Source organism: Hypanus sabinus, chromosome 9 (assembly GCF_030144855.1).
Source record: "Hypanus sabinus isolate sHypSab1 chromosome 9, sHypSab1.hap1, whole genome shotgun sequence".
Classification (NCBI taxonomy): Eukaryota; Metazoa; Chordata; class Chondrichthyes; order Myliobatiformes; family Dasyatidae; genus Hypanus; species Hypanus sabinus.
In genome coordinates, this window is record NC_082714.1 from 29838808 (window position 1) to 29862362 (window position 23555).

Genomic DNA, 23555 nt, shown 5'->3' on the forward strand with positions numbered 1-23555 from the left:
TGTTTTCTCAGCAAGTCTAAACATTCACTTATGGTTCATTTCTTTCTCAATGCAAGTGGCAACAGAAAATATGTCAGAGTGATCAATTGCTAGTGTCTCCAATTATAAGGAAAGTGAACAACTTTTTTCTGATTTAATACACCTACCTACTGCTTGTAACTTCCCTGTATGTAGTTATTTTTAATAACAACAATAATAGGTGATTTATTTATACATTCATTATTTTAAAAATCATGTTCAAAGTAAATTTATTATCAAAGTATGTACTTCAATAAGTTTACTTTGAACATTTTTTCTTGATGATTTATTCCAGGCATTTACTGAAAATAAATGCAATAACATTTTATGAAAACCTATTTCTAAACTAAACAATGACTGAGAAGCACCAATGTGCACAAGAAGACAAAATGTGCAAATAAAAGTACTGAGAAATTGAGTGCATAGGTCATCATATCAGCTCGTTAAATGAAGATTGATGTGAATAGATTAAGTTGACAGATGCAATAAATTATTAATATTAAAACACTCATTTTGAAATATGTGAAGGAATTACAATGAGCATAAAATATGCCTCACAGTGTTAAGCAGTTTGTTGACCAACAGTAATACCATCACATGCCATAAAGTATTGATAGTAATGATGTAACAAAGTGTGTATTTTTCAGATTTTTTGTATTCTATAAAGATAACATTTTATAATTTGTACTCAGTTTGAATTCACTTACATGGAAACTCCAAGCATACAATCAGTTTCATAGAACAATGCAGTGAATGTAAATTGATTTGTTTAATTTATCTTTGCAAAGTCTGGATGAGTAATGTCATATCATTATGCAATCTAGCTGATGGGATAACAGATGATAAATGGCATTCATGTGAGATTTCCAGAGATATTTCTAGTTGAGTGGAAGGTGAATAATAATGGTCTTAATGATGTACTATCATGTTTCAGAGCATTCCTTCCTGAAGCTGGTAAATTCAATTTTCTTTTAAGTAGAATTGAGGTTGAAGATAATACTAAGTAACACAGAAGATGTAATATTTTATATCTGTGGCATAAAAATAGGCAAATCAACTGCTTTATGCTATTGATAATATGGTTCCTATCACTTTACATCTATCTCTACCAGCACATCCTAATATGCTTAATTATTTTCCCCTTATTACAGCCCAGTAATTTGCTTCAATTACTTCCTTTATAATGACTTTGCATTTTAATCTCCCTTTGGGCAAAAAAATGTCTGTATTGGATTTACCAATAACTTCAATAAATTCAAAATTTGATTCATACCTAATCCAAACTAAAAGGTCTCTGGTTTTGATCTTCCCCATAGTTTTACTTGTCAAATATATAGTGTATCAAAGCATGTGAGACAAAGCCAGCTGGATAACTTGGAGAAATGTGAATCATTAGTAAAATAGGGGAGGGGGAACTTGTTAATAATATGTATTTAATATTTCAGTCATATTTGAGTAATATTGTAAATATTGTTTGATTAAGCAGTCTTGTTGGTTTAAATAATTCATTATGGGTTATATGTAAAAATACGTGAATTACATACAATATGATGCTACTACATAATACGTGCACACCTCGCTAAAGTAAAAAACCATCTAAGACTTGCGCCTCTCGGCTGTCTTTTCCTTTCAATTAGTTCTTCTGTTTTATAGCTACAAAACATAGCAAAAAAAGCCCAAGAAAGATGAAATCCTTTTTAAATACATCCGATGGCAACCCGCAACCCTGGATATACATGTATTTCCAGTAAAATGTTATTGCTGCACAAACATTTGAGAAATCTCTAGCAATTCTAGGGAGGTGTTGTTAACTGATTCAGCTATTGAAAATGGAGAGCTAGTTGTGTTTCAGGGCCACATGAAGAAGACATCAGACACTATTGCCAGTATAACTCACTTTGCCCATTTTTACAATTGGTTATAAGCATGTTAGACTCAGTTCATAACTTAGTCAACAGAGGGAACTTGAATGGTGGGTCCAGGTACTCCACTTCTACACTGAATTCACATGTAACCACTTACAGGAAGGTATTCTGGTAGAAATAAAATAGTAAGGAAGGCCAAGGAAAACTATTTTAGCTACTCTTATATAGCAATGAGCTCAGGAATTTAAATCCAAAATTTGATCCATACCTAATCCAAACCAAAAAATTGGGTTGAATTGATCAATACAGTAAATTTTCTTTTTTTGCTCTGTCATTAACTTTAACCATGTCTTTTTTTGTGTCATATTGGATATTTCCCTCTAGCTTCCAATACTGAGTATTGAAAAGGTCTATGACTGAAGCCTTAAACATCATTTCAATGATCCTAGTATTAAGACAACTCTTCAGATGAACTTTGGAAGAACAATTGAAAAACAGGAACGAAAACTGCAATTAAACTACAACAGGGAAATGACTGTGCAAAGAATGATTAGAAAAAAATGTCCAAACTTGATTTTTCAGTAAGTTTATTTAAACAATTAAAATAGTATGCACATCTGAGGATAGATTAATGTATTGATCAGCTATTTAACTTACTTGCTTGAAAGCAATTAGTAACAATTTTGAATTAACACTTCCTTTACAGTTGTGCTACAGTGAAGAGTTAGGGGCTCTAGTCTCACTACTGCACTTCTATTCATATTAACCATTCCCCTCTCACCTCTCAGTCTGGATACAAGGTTTTGAATTGAAATGCTGACAATTCCTCCCCACCCGACAGATGCTGCTTGATTGACTGAGTTCCTCCAACAGATTGTTTGGTGCTCTAGATTTCAGTATCCGTAATCTCTTGTGTCATCAAAAATTACTAGGCACTCCATTAGGTATTGAGAGCCCTTTGTCTCTTTAGTTCTGGAAATATTATCTAATTTATAAGAAAATTAATTACAAAATATTAGAAATGATTTTCACTACCTCTTTGCTGTCAAAATCACTTTAAATCCCCTTTTAAATCCAAAGTTTAACATCCCCATTTCATTGCCATCTCTACTTTCCTTCAATTTTGTTTGTCATGACATTAATCTTGATTCTTCCCATCCCAAGTCATACGTTATTTTCCTTCGGGGAATGTGTGTGCAGCTAGCAAAGTCTACATATATTGCTCATCCCTAGATGGTCCGAAGGAGGCAATGGTGAGCTGATGCCTTGAATTATTGCAGTCTATGTGGCGATAGATTCACAAGAACACACAGTAAAATATAAATAGGAGTAGGTCAGCAGGTCTCTCAAGCCTGCCCTGTTTTTCAATGTAATTGCAGTTTATCAGTGTAGGCTCAACTTTGTGCCAGTTCCCCAGAATGCTCAATTACTGTATCTTTCAAAAACTTATCTATGTTATAATTTTCTAAGATCTTGCCTCCAAGTGCCTTCATGATAGGAGACTCCAGTGATTCATTACCTTCTGAGAGAAGAAATTTCTACACACCTCAGTTTTAAATGACTGTCCTCTTATTTTGCAGCTATAGGAACAATAGGGATTCTGCCTCAGTGACAATGATGAAACAAATAATCTGTGTTCCATTCAGGATGGTGGGAAAACATGAATAAATGTGTCTGCTGCATTTGCCCTTCTAGGTGGTAAAACCTGTGTGTTTGGGATCTAATGTTAATGAAATCTGTGCTGCACAACTGTAAATGGTATGCATTTTGTATGATGATAGTGAAAATTTAATGGTGTGCTGATTTTGTCAACAGTAGTCTTGGGCATTCCAATGCACGTGGCCATTTTTTGATACTTGTGGAATGAATTGATGATGAGAGGAGGAAGCTGAGTGGAATGATCTACTTCTGGCTCAAAATGGTTGTAAACATTTTAGCCTTGCAAGTGGGAATAATCTAGGAGTCTCCAATGCCTGCTATCAATTTAGATTATCTGCCACCACCATTCACAGCCATATGTAGCAGGACTGCATATAACATGCTGCATTCATTATTTATTTTATACTTAGTATTGTATGCTTGCTAGTTTTATATCTTACCTTCGGATATGCCCAAATGCAGCAACTGATCCTGCCTTTAACACACCAGGTCAAACTCCTGGTTTAGTTATGTGAGGGATTTGCCAGCCTATGGATGTTACGTTCTGCACCTCCCCACCTTCTCATCCCCACTGACTCAAAGTCCTGATACTTCAAGTTCATTGCATGCACCTGGCAGTTCACTGTACTTAGCAGTTAGGTCTAAATATCTCCTAACTTTAAATTATAAGCTTTCTCTCCCACAGAACAACCTGTTCAACTATGAACTTCATTATAGGTGCTTACATTTGATTAAATGCATTGTAATTACCTGTCAGCCAAACAGTCCGTTGGCAATTCTCTACTTCCCGTAGATTTTCTCTACTTCTTTCTCCTATTCCTTGCCTACTTCCCGCCTTCTCAAACTCAACTGTAGCTTAAAAAAAGTTCTCCAATTTTTATATCTTATGGCTATATCATTAGAATCCACAATCCTGTTAATTATTTGGCAGTGGAGATGACAAATGATCTCATAAACAGCAAATTAAACAGTTGGACATTTCTTATTGTTTTGTTTAAAGTATTGGCAAGAAAACTAGAAAAATCATGTTGTTTTTCAACTGGTACCGAGGAAGTTACACATTCTTTTAAGCTATCAAGATAAATAAAGAGAAATTTATCCATAGGGCGTGAAAATTGATGATGTTAAAGGAGTTCAGCTCAGCTCACCTTTTTGGCCTAATAATTTTAAAATCTGTTTTAGAATTTTGGACCCCAAAATGCACTCAATCTGGAAAAGCTGAAGATTGAAAAAGGTTAAATCTTGTTACCTTGTTTCAATTTAGTTAGAACTTTTATTTATCATCAAATTAGTCAGTATGGAGCACACGCAAAATGCTGGAGGGACTCAGCACAACAGGCAGCACCTATGCTAAGGGTCCTGCTGAAGGGTCTCAGATCAAAGCATCAACTGTACTCTTTATCATAGATGCTGCCTGGTCTGCTGAGTTGTTCCATAATTTTGTGTGTTGCTTGGATTTCCAGCACCTGCAAATACAAAACGTCTCAACTTTTCTTATTTTAGTTTATTTAAAATGACAGATCATTATGGTAAAAGAGAACAGTAAGTTTGAAAAGAAAAGGTGGAGAAGTTAAATATACAGTTTTTAACAATATGTTGATTCAGAGAAGTTTCTCAAATGTGCTTGATGTAATATTTAACTCTGTAAGCAATTATATATATTACCAACCTATTTGCTTCTTTGCAGAAGGCAAATAAGTAATAAGATTTTAAAATAATTTAATATTAAGATGTGTTTTTGACATTTTCCCACATTGAAGTTTATTTTGCTCATATTTTGTTGTGAGTTAAAAGAATTATCTTCATTTTGGCCACAAGTTAGCCACATATTAATATTTTGGTAAATACAGGGATGGGAGTCACCATTTACCCAAAGTTCTCCATCAAAAGCCAGCGCCTCATATCTCAAGGAACGAAGTACTACGGCTAATTTCCTGGGCATCTAAACTGATTGTTGCTACTGTAAGTAGTTTTTATTTGTGGCAATTTTCTCCCACATGTGATTTTCAGAATATATAATTTAACCAAATCCTGTGTGTATAAATAAAGAGATGGAACTGGTAAGGTTACTGCAGAACCTCACTAACTAATATACACAGGTGAACAAATAGAGAATGGCACTTTTATTTTGAACTGCAACAAGGAAAAAAAGGAGCATTATCAGAGGTAGTCAACGCTACTTTACTAGGTACAGGAGATGCCTAATAGGAGGTATGTTCCTTGTCTTCTGCTTTAGCCCATACACTTCACGGTTCAACGTGTTATGCATTCAGAAATGCTCCTCAGTACACTACTGTTGTAACGTGTTGTTTCTTGCACATTGTCACTTACCTGTCAGCCTGAAGCAGTCAAGTGATTCTCCTCTGACCTCCCATTAGCAAGACATTTTCACCCACAGAAATGCCACTCACTTGACGATTTGTTTATCGAACTACTCTCTCTAAACTCCAGTAGATCAGGTGTTTCTGAGATATTCAAACACTGCCCCCACACCCCCATCTGTCACCATCAATCATTCCATGGTCCAGGTCACTTCGATCTCATTTGTTTGGTCTGAATAATTTGTTCAATTCTTTGGTCTGAATAATAATTGAACCTCTTGACCATGTCTGCATGCTTTTATGCATTGATTTGCTGCCACTTGATTGGCTGATTAGATATTTGCATTAATGAGCAGATGTACTAGAGTACCTAATAAAATGGCCACTGACTATCCAAGGACAATATCCAAAGATCAGGCAAATATATTGTCTCTTTCATTGATTATGGCAATGCAACTAATACAAAGACTGCAGTTGACACTTTGGGTCAAGACCCTTCCAGGTGAAACAAAATATTGACTGTCTGTTTCCCTCCAAAGCAGACTGAGTTCATCCAATGCTTTGTGTAATAACTTAATAGAGAGCTTGAATAATTATTCCCAGAAATCACATCATTGGATATGTCCTTTCTATCATAATCAATATGTTGTAACATGTTATACCATTGCAACACACACAAAATGCAGAAGGAACTCAGCAGGTCAGGCAGCATCTATGGAAAAGAGTACAGTTGACATTTCAGGCCGAGACCCTTCTTCAGGAGATCCATCCTGAAGAAAGGTCTCGGCTCGAAGTGTCAACTGTTTGTTCTTGTCTTCATAGATGCTGTCTGTCCTGCTGAGTTCCTCCAACATTTTGTGTGCATTGCTCAGATTTCCAGCACCTACAGATTCTCTTGATATTGTATTATTGATTGGTTTGACCACTGAACAGATCCATCATTTCCAATCTCTATCCAAGTTTGTCAGCCTGACAAACTTTGAGTTGGAGGTTAAGTGCAACCATCAACTGTTTTACATAAATCAATTCCAATTGTTTCAAAGTAAACAAGGACTTAATGATTTTGTTCGGAGTGATAGATTTTTCTCTATCATTAAGTTAGCAATTTGTGAAGATAATATCTCATCCCTAGATAAACCAGTATGTTGAAATGATAAGCAGCACACACAAAATGCTGGAGGAATGCAGCAAGTCAGGCAGCATCTATGGAAAAAAGTACAGTCAACGTTTCAGGCTGAGACCTTTTGGCAGAACTGTATGAATATTTTCTAAGGAATGTAGACCCTCCTGAGTGTACAAAGCCAATACGTTTGTTTCAATTACAACTAGTGTAAAACTAAAAGTACTTTATATCTGATCAAGAAAAATAATGACACAAAAATTAAAACATTCATTTGTTTTTAACCATATAACCATAACCATATATAACCATTAACTTTTCTATTTTAAAATTTGTTGTTTAGCTTAATAGGATTTGACTTTTATTCTTACTTCTCTTGCTTGGGAAAACAGTAAGTAAGTATGAGTTCGGTAATAGCAACAACTAGTAAGCATAAACACAAGATATTCTGCAGTTGCTGGAAATCCAGAGCAGCACACACAATGCTGGAGGAAGTCAGCAGCTCAGGCAGCATCTGTGAAAATGAATAAACAGTTGACATTTTAGGCCAAGACTGAAAAGAGAGGGGAAGACACCAGAACAAAAAGCTGGAGGGAAGGGAAGGAGGATTAGCTAAAAGTGAAAAGGTAAAGCCAGGTGGGTGGGAAAGATAATAGGCAGGAAAAGAAGGAATCTGATAGACCACTGGGAGAAAGGGAAGAAGGAGGGGCTCCAGGAGGAGGTAATAGGCAGATGAGGAGAAGAGAGGCCAGAGTGCTGACTAAAAGAAGAGGGAAGAGGGAAGGGAGAGGGGAAAAGGGAAAAAAAAGAAAGCCGAACTGCTAGAAGGAGAAATCGATGTTTATTCCTTCAAGTTGGAGTCTACCTAGATGGAATATGAGGTGTTGCTTCTCCACCCTGAGAGGGATCTGATTGTGGCAGAAGAGGAGGCCATGGATCAACATGTCGGAAAGAGACTGGTGATAAAACTTAAAATGGTTGGCCACAGGAAAACTCCGCTTTTGGCAGATGGAGCAGAGGTGCTCAATAAAGCAGCTTACTGAAGCTTTTCTGAAGGAGGACATCTTAGATATCTGGGAAGGAAAGTTTCATACGGCAAAAATGAAGGAACTGAGGAAAGGAAATACTGTAGCATTTTTACAGAAGACAGGGTGGAAAGAGGTATAGTAAAGGTAGCTGTGGGCATTGGCAGTTTTAAAAAGTTAATCGACAGTTTGTCTCCAAGGATGTAAAGAGTTCGAGAAAGAAGAGAGGGGTGTCGGATATGGACAAAGTGAACTTAAGGGTAGGGTGGAAGTTAAGGACCAAGTTGATGAAATTGACGAGCTCAGCATGGGTGCAAGAAGCAGCACCAATGCAGTCGCCAATGTAGCACAGAAAGAGTTGGGGAACATTACCAGGGAAGGCTTGGAACATTGACTGTGCCACATAGCCAACAAAAGGGTAGCATAGCTGGGGCCCATGCAGGTGCCCATCGCTACCTCCTGAGTTTGGAGAAAGTGGGAAGAGCCGAATTAGAAATTCTTGAAGGTGAGGACTAGTTCCACCAGATGGGGGAAGATGCTGGTGGAGGTGAACTGGTTGGATCTTTTGTCAAGAAAGAAGCAGAGAGCTTTAAGGCCTTCTTGATGAGAGATAGAAGTGTATAGAGACTGAACATCTATGGTGAAAATGAGGCAGTCAGGATAGGGAATTGAAAGTTGTTGAAGAGAGCAAGAGCATGTGAATAGTCGCAAGTGTAGGTGGAAAAGGAGTGAACCACGTGGGATAGAATGGAGCCAAGCTAGTAAACATGCCATTTTAAATTGTACCATAGTCAATGGTAATTATTTATACCTTCTCAAGATGACTGGTCAGATTGTGACATTCTTGTGTCAAAGTTCAGAAAAAAAAAGAAATTTCTTGGCTCAGAAGCAACTGTCAGAAATGAAGGCAGAGATCTCATAGCATGTTAAGGTACCAAGAGAAATAATTGTAATTTTACCAACCATGTATCCATTGTTTTGAAATATTAGGAAATAAGGCCTGAACATCCATACGAAAAATACAGTTCAAAAAGAACAATGGTAAGTCAAGTGCTGTCAATGTTTCTTCCGCTGTTTTAAAAAAAATTGTTCTGAATAAATTAAGAAACAGTATTTATTTAGAAAATAGTTATTTTAAAAACAAAAATGGTAATATTAATATCTAATTAGAAATATTATTCCTTCAAATGAAAAATGGAACCTAACATTAATGTTTAAAAACTTTAATGCTTTAGAAAAACAAATAAATATATGGGCAGTCATTGCTGTATCTAATGCCCTCAATCATTTCCTGCTGTCAAATGGATTAACTGAATTAATTGAAGGTTATCTTCTGTTATAGTGGGGACCCCAAAGGAGGCTGACTTGACCATAAATTTCCACCCAATAATTAGATTAATATAAAAACGCTTAGATGATTATGAAGTCAGTTCAAACCCCTGTTTCACATAAAAGCTAAAAAACATTGTTATTCATTGCTAATCATCTTCCTCACATCTTCATCTGTAATGAATTTATCTGAAGCTTTTGGCTGATGTCTAAGTCAGCCTAATTTTCCTCTCTTGCAATTGGTGAGGTGTACTTGATATATTTGCTAATACTATACTATGAAGTCACTGGACCATTTAGCAGTTGCCCTTCCAAATGGCTCATTAAGCATTTGGACTGTAATAATATGTACCCCCAAATAATAACCAAGTAATTATTTCCCACCATAATTTTATAAATTAGAGTAACACACACAAAATGCTGAAGGATGCTGCCTGACTTGCTAAATTCCTCCAGCATTTTGAGTGCGTTACTTTAGACATCCAGCATCGGCTGAATATCTTGTTTCAATCTTGTAAATTAAATGTGATAAGCAATGTTCCACAAAAGTTTTGATTTTTGTTATTATCCTTTTATTCTCTCATTAATATAATAAACATAAACCATTAAATGTTGGATTTAACTTAAAGGTAACACACACAAAATGCTGGAGGAACTCAGCAGGCCAGGCAGCATCTATGGAAAAGAGTACTGTTGTGTTTCTCGATGAGACCCTTCAGCAGGACTGTATAGTGACCGACGTGGAGCCACAGTCCAATAACAATGAATCGAAAATACGACAATACATGTTGAAGGGTCTCGGCCTGAAAAGTCAACTGTACTCTTTTCCATTGATGCTTCCTGGCCTGCTGAATTCCTTCAACATTTTGTGTGTGTTGCTTGGATTTCCAGCACCTGCAGATTTCATCTTGTTTGTGATTGTTTAACTTAAAGGTGCCAATTTTAAATAAAAAAAATCATACTGGTTCTTTGTCATAAAATGTGGTCGTGAGACTTGAAGCCTAACCATTTTAAATTCCAAAGATATTCTTATTAAATCCGTTCTATAGATATCAGTATGCATCCTGATGAAATGCCTCAGTCCGAAATGTTGACTGTTTATTCCTATCATAAATGCTGACTGAATTGCTGAGCTCCTCCAGCACATTAAGGGTATTGATCAACTTTTAGTGCGATTATCCAATATCCTATGTATCTTTTGACACTTACAGAAAATAGACACTCCCAAGGGAAGTGGGACTGAACCAAAGTGGACAGAATACTAAGTTACAGTTTGTACAGGAAACTGCCTTGGTTTAGGTTCAAAGGCAAACATTTCTATTAGTTTCTATGGAGAAAAGGACAAGGTGAAAGATGTATTGTTGTGTAACTCATTGACCAATCCTATTCGTTTCCAAAGCAATCAGGTAAGCAGCACTTCAGGTAATGGAAATTTTCTAAATTACATCTTTTACTTTTAATTTTTATGTTCTCTTGATTCTTTTTAAAATTTATTTGATTAAGATATAGAATACAAAATAGTACTCTCTGAACTTAAATAGATTTACCTGATGTTACTCCAAACTGAAGCATTCTTTGGTTGTAATATGTTTTACATCATATTATCACATTACCTTTAGATGATACTTCATAGTTAGATGAGGTTATGGGTCATTTTTGCTTCATTTCTTAATTGTAGAAATTTCAGGCTAAATATCAAAATGGTGTACTTATTTAGGTTACAATTATTATTCACAAGGAGGAAAAATTAAAGAAAAGGGTTTGTTCAGTAATTTTTTTTCTTGCTTATAGTTTTCCTTCCATCTTTTGCCATGTCTTTTTGTTTCCTCCTGCTCAATTTTGCTCTGTGAATTGGTCTAGTATTTACCCCATCTAGGGTACAAGCAGGCATAAAGCTGGGAATATTAAGACAACTGTTTTTCCCATCAGATTCACTTTCTAGGCAGCCTTTAATTGTACATTTTTTTTCAAAGCACACAATATCTTGGATATTTTTTTAAAAAAACTAGAAAAGAATTCTGATATTAAAAAGACTTTGTGACTCTTTACTCCTCATGTGAACCTTTTTCCTCTCAAGTAACCCAATTTTATCAGACTCAACCAGTCTTCAGGCTCTGTGTGGGATTCCGGCAAAAGCTAGGGAAGTATGAAGCACCCAGCCTGCATCTCTAGTTCACTGGCCAATTCTCGGGTAACTTGATCTAATGGTACGATGATACAGTATCAGTGATGGGGTACAAACCTGATCTAGGGTGTTGTCTGTATGAAGTTTGCACACCTTCAGTGTGGCTGATTGGGTTTCACCTGGGTGCTCCAGTTTCCTCCCACATCTCAAAGACATTCAAGCTGATACGTTACTTGCCCACTGTGAGTTGCTTCTTCTGGGTAGGTAAGTGGTAGAATCTGGGAGGAGATGATGAGAATGTGGAGAGAATGAAAAGGAAGGGAGTAAAGTAGGATTAGTGTAGATGGGTATTTTATGGCTAGTGATGGGCTGAAGGGCCTGTTTCTGTGCTGTATTTAGCTAATATTCTCTGACTAAATGGATGGGATCTCCTATAGCTGCTCAGCAAAATGAATGGGAACAGCACTCTGTGTGCACTACCAGTAATATGCATGATCCAAAAACTCCCCCACAACTTCTTCTATAGTACTCTTCTATTAACTAGACATTGTGTTCTTTTCAAACTGCTTATCATCTCAGTGACCTTTTTTAAAAGCAAACAATACAGTTCTTGATTTGTTTTCTACCTTGGTAACTTTATCAAGTATTTTCCATTAAGTGTAGAATGCTTACAAATTTAGTAAGAGATGTTCCAAATAAAGTTTCATCAATGGAATATCTTTATATATCTTGTATATTCTATTTTTTTCTCTACTAGAGTCTTAAAATAGTTTCCGCTTAAAGATCTTCACTTTATTTTATTTCTATAATAAAAAGATGTGCCACTGGTCAGTTCATAATGATTGCACAGATTTGTCTGAATGAAATTCGTTGCACATGTCGACTAAAATATATTATCATGTTCCAATATTTGGTTTGCTTTCACATTATTTGTATTTGAATATTTTAATAGACTGATGTTTTCTTGATGGAAATTCAGGATGTTGGAAAACTTCAATACGTCAAAGTTAGATATGACAGAAATGAACCTGGTAAGTAATCAAAATTACCCACAAAACTGGAACCTTCATGATAAATCCTTAATTTCTTTTATAGTTTGGCTAATAAATGGATGTGATTTGTTTCTGATAAACATAACCTGTGAGATTTGGTTGCAAATAACAATATACAATAATGTGCATAATAGTCGAAGTCACTTCACTGGAGTAATAATCAGACAAACATAAATGTCAAACAAGAGGATGTAATAGGACAGTGTCCATGATGCACCATCAATAACTCACTCTGAGATGTAAAGGCGAGATATCGGCTTTTATTGACTGAAGAAGGAACCAGCAGTGAGTGACCATCATACTACATCCTGGAGACTGAGGCTGAGCATCAGGCCTCAATCGCCTTTATACAGGGGCCTGTGGGAGGAGCCACAGGAGCAGTCAGCAGGGGGCATGTCCAGACAGGCACACGTAGTTCACCACATTCACCCCCCACTTTGTTTAAAAGAGTCCCCATGTGGCGAAGTTTCTTACAGGTCAAGTCTATCAGGTGGTCGAATTTGTCGCTGCGATCTACGCAGCCGTAGATCTGTACGGCTGTGATTGCACAGATGCCGGCGACATTGGTGATTGCACAGGAGACGGAGGTTGTGCTGGTTCCAGCCCACTAGGCGCCAGTGATCCCTCATGCATGTGCGAGGCGCCTGGTATATATGCGTACGAAACGCCTGGTATATGTGTCGTGAGGAGTCTGTGTAGGGCCTGGTGAGCACGGTGTCACCTCAGGTACAGGGTGTGTACAGGGTAGTGGTCTGCTGCACCTGCGGGTGCCAGGTCGCGGATGGAGACCATGTCCTCCCGCCCATCAGGTAAGACCACGTAGGCATACTGGGGGCTCGCATGTAGAAAGTGAACCCTCTCGACCAGCGGGGAGTATTTATTACTCCTCACATGTTTCTGGAGCAGCACTGGCCCTGGGGACGTCAGCCAAACTGGTAGGGTGGTCCCAGTGACAGACTTCCTGGGAAAAGAGAATAGGTGTTCGTGAGGGGTGGCATTGGTGGACGTACATAACAGAGAGCGGATAGAGTGGAGTGCCTCAGGGAGGACCTCCTGCCATCGAGAGACCGGCAACCCTTTTGACTTAAGGGCTAAAAGTGTGGCCTTGCACATCGTGGCATTCTCCCTCTCCACCTGTCCATTACCCCGGGGATTATAACTCGTGGTCCGACTAGTAGCAATGCCCCTAGCTAGCAGGTACTGGCACAGCTCGTCACTCATAAAGGAGGACCCTCTATCACTGTGGATATAGCAGGGATACCCGAACAGAGTGAAGAGCTGGCACAGGGCATTTATGATGGACGTGGCAGTGGTGTCGGGGCAGGGAATGGCAAAGGGGAACTGTGAGTACTCGTCGATAACATTGAGAAAATAGACATTGCGGTCAGTGGAGGGAAGGGGGCTCTTAAAGTCAACACTCAGTCACTCAAAAGGGCGGGTGGCCTTGACAAGTTGCGCCGTGTTAGGACGGTAGAAGTGCGGTTTGCACTCAGCGCAAATTTGGCAGTCCCTGGTCATCGTCCTGATGTCCTCCAGGGAGTACAGCAGGTTCCGGGCTTTCACGAAATGGTAAAATCAGGTGACCCCTGGATGGCAAAGTTGTGCATGAAGGGCGTACAGCTGGTCGAGCTGTGTGCTAGCACACGTTCCCTGGGATAGGGCATCAGGGGGCTCATTGAGTCTGCCAGGCCGGTACAGGATATCATAGTTGTAGGTGGAGAGTTCTATTCTGCACCGCAAAATCTTATCATTTTTGATTTTGCCCCGCTGTTGGTTGCTGAACATGAATGCAACAGAGCGCTGGTCGGTCAGCAAGGTGAACCTTTTGCCGGCGAGATAGTGCCTCCAGTGCCTAACAGCCTCCACTATGGCCTGGGCTTTTTTCTCCACTGCGGAGTGCCGAATCTCAGAGCCTTGGAGGGTACGAGAAAAGAATGCTACTGGCCTGCCTTCCTGATTGAGGGTAACAGCCAGAGCGAAATCGGAGGCATCACACTCCACTTGGAAGGGAATGGTCTCGTCCACCGCATGCATCGTAGCTTTGGCAATGTCCTCTTTAATGCAGCTGAAGGCCGCGCAGGCCTCAGCAGAGAGGGGAACAGTGGTAAACTTGACCAGGGGGCGGGCATTGTCTGTGTAAAAGAGTCCCCATGTGGCAAAGCTTCTTCCAGTCAATAAAATTGATGCACCATCAATAACTCACTCTGAGACGTAAAGACGAGATATCGTCTTTTATTGACTGGAAGAAGGAACCAGCAGTGAGTGACCATCCTACTACATCCTGGAGACTGAGGCCGAGCATCAGGCCTCGATCGCCTTTATACAGGGGCCTGTGGGAGGAGCCACAGGAGCAGTCAGCAGGGGGCGTGTCCAGACAGGCACACATAGTTCACCACAGTCCAAAAGTTTGGTTTTATTTTAAGGATTGTCTTAGAGGATGAAGGTAGCTAGAGGATAAACTTTAATTGAACATAAAGAATGGATTGTTTTAAAAAATTGTTTGCAATTTGCTAAAAGGGCATTCACTAACCTTAATTGAAAGCTTGGTGCTGCCTTTTTCACACTAGGTTTTAAACTATCAGTGACAGACTTAATCTTCTCAATGGGCAATAGTTTAGTAGCTCCTCATGAATATGAGAGACACATTCTTCTCTCCTGACTGATAGATTGCTGGTATTATTTTTGAACCCTTATCAGGTATTTCTGGATTTCAGTAATAAAAGATTAAATAGAAGAGCAGTTTAGGAGCTTGTGTCTCTCGCCCAAAATGTAGTTTGAGCGGACAGTGGAATTTCCATTATGACTTACAGAAGTTGGACTACATAAAAGCATTACATAAAATTTGAAAAGCAGGTGAAGTCTGAGTGCTTGAAACAGGTATGTCTGTGTAATGTTTTGAGACCTACTGTGTAGGAACAGATAGACTGATAGGTAGTATCTAAACCAAAGGAGTACATTCCTGGATGCTATCCATAAATGAGACATGTTTCATTCATTTGATTGTGCATTGGTTATGGCATAGCAGAGGTATATTTTCCATTAGATTTTTTTAAAAAAATTTTGTTTTGCAGGTAATGGATGGTATTTAAAAGATATTGTTATAAGGAACTGTTCAAATGCAGTTACAGCATACGTATTTCACTGTAACATGTGGTTTTCATCGCAAACATCTGGCAAACATTCTTTCCAGAAGTTCGTGCCTTATTTTGCAACAGATAAAAAAGATGGCAAAAATATTCAGATAGACTGTGAGTCACTAACAGAGAAAGGTAAAGTTGTTATAAACTGTAATTTCTGATATTATAAGCATCAATTTGTTCCAGATACAATTCACCTCATTTTAATCCTTTGTGGTAGGCTGTACTTAGCACTTATTCATAGGGGACGGGTTATTTGTTAGCAATCTCCCACAATGTCATTAGTTGAGCAGGATGATTCAGAGGCCAGAACACCATCCTTTATTATCTCATCACTGCTGGGAAAAAGGGGCATATAATTACAATTCGGAGACAGATACATGCTAGCATTGATTATCACTGAAAAGATACAAGGAACAGAAATCTCAGTGGTCTCAGTAGATGGAGAAATAATCAGATCTTTCAATTTGTTGATGCAATTGCTATTATACTTATGAGTGCTGAAATTTCATGAGGGACTGTGCAAGTTGAGCTGAAGGCAGATGGGAAAGATGGTGAGTATAACTTCCACTCTGCCAAAATGGAGCATCTGGTGAAAGCAAAGGTTCACTGTAGATGTAAAGGCTTAAGGTACCATATATTATCTGTACTTGGGTTGTTCCATTCACTGCTCCACTGCTCTACAGAGCATAGTCTTATTTTTTTTTAAACCATGAATGGAAAAAACAAAGGGATATATAGTGTACTGCCTTTCATAAAATTAATAAAAAGTGTACCACTACTGTTATTCAACTACAGAGGGGTAGTAGTGGGGACTAGCTTCCACTACCTAAAAATGTTCCTCATGGCATGCGCTTCAAATAGCCTCTGACAACCAAGACCAACTCCTAGCCTCTAAGCCCGGCGGAACTGTTCCTACTGACAGGAGAAGTGGCGAAGGCAGGTCCTGGTGCCTTAAAACTAGTGCTTTGGGTAGATGGACCTCAATAGCCTGGGAAGGCAGTCCATCTAAGAGAGGGAAAACTCTGATTTCAAACCTCCGCTGCCTTGCGGCCATACCCACTCATGGGAAAAGCTTCGGGAGTAAACCCTGAGGACAAATCCGGAGCTGGAGTCCCTAAGGCAGTCTGACATTGTCTTCAATCTCGTTCTGGCAACTCCTTCGACGACATTGGTGCCAAGCTGTATCGGCCCTTGCCCTTGGACAACATCGGTGTTGTGGAGAGGGGAGACTTGCTGTATGGGCAACTGCTGGTCTCCCATACAACCTTGCCCAGGCCTGCGCCCTGGAAACCATTCCAGGTGCAGATCCATGGTCTCGCAAGACTAATGGATGCCACCACTACTGTTACAATGAGCATGAAGAGGAGTTATTAAAACTATTTAACAGATAGTTTGAAGGACATATTAAGGTTGTAGTTGAAGAGTGGATAGCAATGCATGGTTTGACATGTGTGTTTTCGGCTTTATTTATGTTTCATTCCACATTACTGTTGTTTCTTTTTGATATTGAACATTATTGTATGTTATAGGTAAACAAATAGTTCCTTTCTTTTATATAAGACAGATTGCTTTATATAAAAAGAAATAACATGCTCCAATGAGTATTTTAATACTTTCAGATCTTCATTTTTTTACTATATCTCCACTAATCTGTCCTGAGAATTACTTGTGAAAACACCATGATAGAATCATTAACTCAAAAAGAAAGGTAGACATAAAGAATGGCACACAGTATATGATTGAGGATGGGTGACAGGAAGGATCATTGAATGACAGGAAAGGCCTATGACAATTTTCCACTAAAGGGAGAGAAATAACTGGTTTGTGTTGCAGCACGAGGGAATTTGTGAACTCAGACCTCAATGCCTGCTAATCGCAAAACCCCTGTGATTTCAGAGCATAATCTTATATTCAAGCTTTCAGGATAGGGCATAAAACTGAACAGTATAATGTAAGCTTTTTTCTTTGCTACAAATGAATCATAGAGTCAGAGTTGTACAGCACAGATACAGGCCTTTTAGCTTAATCCATCCATGTTGACCTTATTGCCCATTTGCATTAACCCCTTTGCCTGTATTACATCTGTAATCTATGGTTTGTCTATTTGTGCAGTTTAAATTATTTTTAAATCTAGTATAGCTGATTTCACCATACCCACTGGCTATGTTCAGATTACTAACCATTTTCTATTTAAAAAATACTTTTTCCTCTCCTCTAAAATTCCTTCCTCTCACCTTAGTCTTTTGTTCTCTTGTATTAGATACCCCTACCATGAGAAAAGGAATTTGATTGTCCATCCTCTCTGTACTACTTGTGATCTTATGTACCTTTATCAGATAATCCCTTAGCATCCTTCGATCCAGGGAAAACAAGCCCAGCTCATCCAGTCCTAATGTTCTCCAATCCAGGCAACACTTTGCTGAATCTCCTCTATGCTCTCTCCAGCACAATTACATCCTTCCTATAGAGTGGTGACCAAAACTACACACGTGTAGTTTTAAAACTATATAAAGTGTAGTCTAAAGGCATGAATATAAATGTTCTAGGACTCATTTATTCTATGCCCACTATAAAGGCAAGTTTTACCATATGCCACCACCATCCGATCTACCTGCACTTTCATGGAACTTTCCACTTGGTCTTCCTGTTCATCAACATTCCTTAGTGCCCTTCCATATACAGCAAATATGCATCCTATTTGATCTTCAAATTACATCACCTTGCACTTGTCAGGATTCAGTTTCATCTGCCAATACCCTATCCAACTTTCATTCTGTTCTATATCCTACTATAGCCATAGGCAACCTTCCTTGCTGTCTTAAACACCATCAGTTTTCATGTCATCTGCAAACTTAATCAGATCTCCTCCTTTCACATATCTATCACAAGCAACAAAGGTCCCAGCATCTGTCACTGAAATCAGCCAGCAGTCACTGACTTCCAATCCAAAAAGCATCCTTCACCACTATCCTCACCCACCCAATTTTTGAGAGAAGTCAGTAAAATTTACTTCAATTCATTGATGTCACACTTTTTGGAGGTCCTCATTCTTTACCATGTTGGGAAGATTTAAAATTGGAGCTGATGAAGCACACCACCCTACTGGAAAATGGAGGAGATGGAAGAAGAGAGAGGGGTTCTCAGCAGGAGGCCCTATCTAAAAAGTTGTTTAAGAAGCTATTACTCTCCATGCAATTATAAAGAGCACTTTCCTTTGAAAATTTGTTTCATGAAGTAAGTGGCCACAGAAAAATGCCACACATTTCTGAATGTACACATGCCCACTAGTTGGTGTGGACAAGTTGGGCCAAATGTCTCTTTTTTCATACTACATGATGCTATGGTTTTGTGAACTGTGGCCCCAGTGTGGAATCAAACCATCCTTGTGAGGAGCAGGCAAGATCAAGGTGAACTTGACTTTCCTTGTCTTAAGTTCATTCTACACTGTAAATATGTACAGGATAATGGATGTCAAAATATTTCACAATGTCACTGAGACACATTGCTACAGGATAATTTGGTTTATTTTCCTCCCTTTTGGCATAAGCAGCAGTCAGGGTGCACTGGAGGCACTGCCAGAACTCCAGCCTTCTGTTTGTATTGTAATGGAAGCAGATTAGTTTAGTTACCTTCCTGGTCTCCTTGGGCTTCCCACACTACCATTGTTCTAACCCCAGATCTTCAGCTTGTGGATCTTTCACAACAATCCATCAGTCTGGATTTCCATCCCAATCAAAATTTTAGCAGAGGACCAATGACAAAAAGGTTTGATTTTCTAAGCAATAATCTCAAATGTCATTATTTCCCTTCACACGTATTTGAATGTTAAATAAACAGTACCCTTCTACAGTAGCAATTTAAATTCATTGTTTTAAAGAAACATTTTAAATAACATTAAATTAGCATTAATTTATTAACATTAATTTATTAAAAGCCTCTTGAAAATAAATTTCTGGATTAAATATTCTTTTAAAATGTTGTTTGCATGATTGCTGTTAGCTTAAATTAGCCAAGTGGAGAATGGGTGTTCACTTCAAGTAACAATTATTCATACAACAGATTCTCAAATGCTTTTTGATAGGTTGCATTACTCAATAGTGCTGATATTTGATAGTGTATATAAGTGTGCAGAGGCTCGGTACAATGCTGCATTTCAAAGAAGATCTCCACAGTATTTGTTACTGGAAATTCTTCCAGTGATGAGTCAGTCTCAATACATAGTAAAATGAGATCAGTGTCCCTTTAAGTGACAGTGAGCTACATGAAGAGATGTTACAGTTTAAATGAGCTTCTGGGAGAAATTTATAAATAAAGCCAAGCAAAATCTCATTTTAACAGTTTGCAATGTTCCAAATTAGAGCTGATTAGGTTTTTTTTCTTTGGAGAATCTTGAAAGCAGTAAAATATTACTATAAAAATATGTTGGTAATGTTAATATCCTACCGAGTAATTTTGGGTTTGATGTGACAACTCCTGACTACAGTATTTATCATCAAAACATGCATTGCTATAATGAAGATCAAATTTCTTGGTTTAGGAGGTACTTGTAAGTTGAATTAAATGAACCTAATAAGAGGAAAGGCTTCACACAGAGTGTTATGTTGTTAACAAGTTCACTCAAAACAGTTGACCCTTATATTGATCAGAATCAAGATACTTAAACTGGAGAAAGGTTTCTCCTCATAGTTATGAAAAAGAAACAAAAGATGAATGTTAGTGCTGAAAATCGATCAGAATTCTAATCAGGAAACTAAGGCAATTCCATTCTTTCTGATCCTCCACTTCCACCACATCTATTCTCATGATGAAGCTTTCCATTCCTGGACATCAGACATGTCCTCTTTTTTTTTTCCTCAGTCAACATGGTCTTCTTTCCACGACTCTTCATGCTACCCTCACCTGTATCTTCACTATTTTCTGCTCATTTGTGCTTACTTCATTTCCCTCACCCCAACAGGGATAGGCTTCCCCTCATCCTCACCTACCACCCCATGAACCTCTGCATTTAACACATCATTCCCCAAAACATCTACCATTTACAATAGGACCCCACCACCAGGCACATCTTCCTTTCTTCCCCTTCCATTCTCTCAGGGATCACACTCTTCATGACTCCCTTGTCCATTCCTCCCTCCCCACCATCCTCCTTCCTGGTACTTATCTCTGTGCTAAGTGCTACACCTGTCCATCTCTATTATTCAGGGCCCTAAACAGTCCTTTCAGGTGAGGTAGTGTCATTTATTATATCCAGTGCTCCCATAAGATGCAGGAACAGAATTAGTCCATTTGGCCCATTGAGTCTGCTCCACTATTCAATCATGGCTGATCCTTTTCCCCCCTTCTCAGCCCCATTCCCCAGGCTTCTCCCCATAACCTCAGATGCCATGTCCAATCAAGAACCTGTCAGTGATGCCTTAAGTACTTCCAATGACCTGGCCTCCACAACTGCCTGTGTAACAAATCCCACAAATTCACCACCCTCTGACTAAAGAGATTTCTCCGCATCGCTGTTTTAAATGGATGTCCCTCTGTCCTGAGGCTGTGCTCTCTTGTCCTAGACTCCCCCACCATGGAAAGCATCCTTTCCATATCTACCTCATCTAGGTATTTCAACATTCAAAAGGTTTAAATTTGATCCTCCCCTCATCCTTCTAAATTCCAGTGAACACAGACCCAGAGCTATCAAACATTCTTTGTATGATAACCCTTTCATTCCTGGAATCATCCATGTGAACCTCTGAAGCAGTGGAGGCTAACTCAGTAAATATATTTAAGACAAGATTAGATAGATTCTTGCATAGTAGGGAATTAAAGGTTATGGGGAAAAGGCAGGTCGGTAGAGATGAGTCCATGGCCAGGTCAGCCATGATCTTATTGAATGACGGAGCAGGTTCGATGGACCAGACGGCCTACTCCTGCTCCTTATTTCTTATGTTCTTAAGAATACCTGCACATCTTTGCTTAGATGAAGCTGATCACAATTCTCAAGGTGAGGTCTCACCAGTGCCTTATAAAGCCTCAGCATCACATCCCTGCTCTTGTATTCTCACCTCTTGAAATGAATGCTAACATTACATTTGCCTTCCTCACTGCCAACTCTAACTGCGAGTTTTAGTAATATCATTTGATGCTGATTCTGCACTAGGTCCAGCTTGGCACAGGATCTGAAAGCTGTTAACTTTTGGATAATCTCTTTTTTAAAAAAAAACTTTGTCTATGTCACCACACTCATTTGGGAATCCCACTGTTGAATGTAATTTTAAGAAATTCTGCACTTCACAGTCTGGCCATGCATGCACTGAACCCCCAAGATACAGCCTTTTAAAATGGTAAATACCAACAGCTCTTTTCAGAACCCTGGGATGGTAATAGAAACTGATTTAATGTAATATTGGAAAAACTGGGCTGAATACATTTCTGAAAAACTAAGAGGGAAGGGCACAGTTGTGAAATAACTGGATTGTTGATGCTCAGGGCTGAAATGGACATGAAGTATCGAATGGCCTGTTTCAGAGCTCTAACCATTCAGTAAATTGATTATTTTATGATTTACCAACTTTTCGGTTGATGCAGCCTATTCAATAACAATTCCAACTCGGGCAGTGTTCACTCTCATGAGAAGGTACAGTTAATGGTTCAGATATTTGATTCTTTATAGAAAATTGCTGAACTTTATAATATTTCCAATACTTCCAATTCTATTATTCAAATGTGAAATAGTACCCAGAAATTATTCAGATCTTGTCTGCATACTTTCATAATTTACATCCATAAGAACAGTTTCTGGGGCTACTTCAACATGTTTACCCCCCCCCCCCCATAACTGTATATTTGCCTCTTGATTTAGATTAATAGTCGTCTTAATGAAGTTCTGTGTTGACAATAAAATAACATGATTGAAATATTCAAAATTAAAGGTTGCATTAACTAGTTTCTGATTAACTTGCATATACAGTGTGAGAAAATGTATTCTTTAGTGAAACTCTCTTCAACTTTAATAACTAAGTCATTGGACTGAACCAAGTTTAATATCACAAATTTTAAATTTAATTATTTATAGTCCAATGTATCACTGAAAAAATATAAAAATATTGTCTGCTCTGAGTATTGTGCTTTTCCCAAGACCCACTTCACTAGGAGTTACAACGTGAAATGATGACATCTATTGGTAGATGATATTATAGAAACTGCACCTGAAACTTTAGGGGTTTGGCTTTGAAATTTTCAGAGATATTCTGGTCCTTGTGGGCGTATGTCAGTCATTTGCTTTGTCTCTAGATAATCCTTTATAATTTTTTTCTACTACACATTTTATAATGGCATCAAATAACATTGTTTACCTGTGATTGCTTATCTAGATCAGTGGTTCTCAACGTGGGCTAAATAGTCCACCACGTGGGAGGGGGTGTGTGTGTGTGTGTGTGTGTGCGCGTGTGTGTGTATATCTGGACATCTTGATAATTGCTCATCTGGACACTGCGATTTTTCATAATTCTTCTTTACAAAACTGCTCAAACTCTGTCAGATTACAAGGGGGTTGTGACTGAACATCCCCCTTCAAGTCCAACCACAAATTCTCAATTGGATTAAGGTCTGGACTCTGACTTGGCCACTCCAGGACATGAACTTTGTTTTTAAGCTATTCCTCTATAGTTTTGGCTTTATGCTTCAGGTCAGTGTCTTGCTGGAAAACAAATCTTCTCCCAAGTTGCAGTTCTCTTGCAGACAGTATTAGCTTTTCCTCCAGGATTTCCCTGCATTTTGTTGTATTTTATTTTACCCTCTATCTTCACAAGCTTTCCAGGGCCTGCTGCAGTGAAGCATCCCCACAGCATGATGCAGCCACTACCATGCTTCACAGTGGGGATGGTGGATGTGTCATGTTTTGCTTACACCAAACG

At 38.5% G+C, this 23555-nt stretch overlaps 1 protein-coding gene across 2 annotated transcripts in view; it reads left to right on the plus strand.

The window, feature by feature from the left end:
• Window positions 1-23555, plus strand: part of LOC132399227 (uncharacterized) — a 37584-nt gene that overhangs the window by 7349 nt on the left and 6680 nt on the right. The window contains exons 3-8 of one of the 2 annotated variants that reach the window (XM_059979392.1): window positions 2268-2464; window positions 5393-5504; window positions 8999-9049; window positions 10549-10743; window positions 12415-12493; window positions 15586-15783. In XM_059979392.1, the coding sequence (XP_059835375.1) occupies window positions 12430-12493; window positions 15586-15783 (262 nt within the window). In that variant the 5' untranslated portion in view covers window positions 2268-2464; window positions 5393-5504; window positions 8999-9049; window positions 10549-10743; window positions 12415-12429. Of the gene's footprint in view, window positions 1-2267; window positions 2465-5392; window positions 5505-8998; window positions 9050-10548; window positions 10744-12362; window positions 12494-15585; window positions 15784-23555 lie in introns of those variants that run through there. The other variant, XM_059979393.1, reaches the window with a different exon arrangement.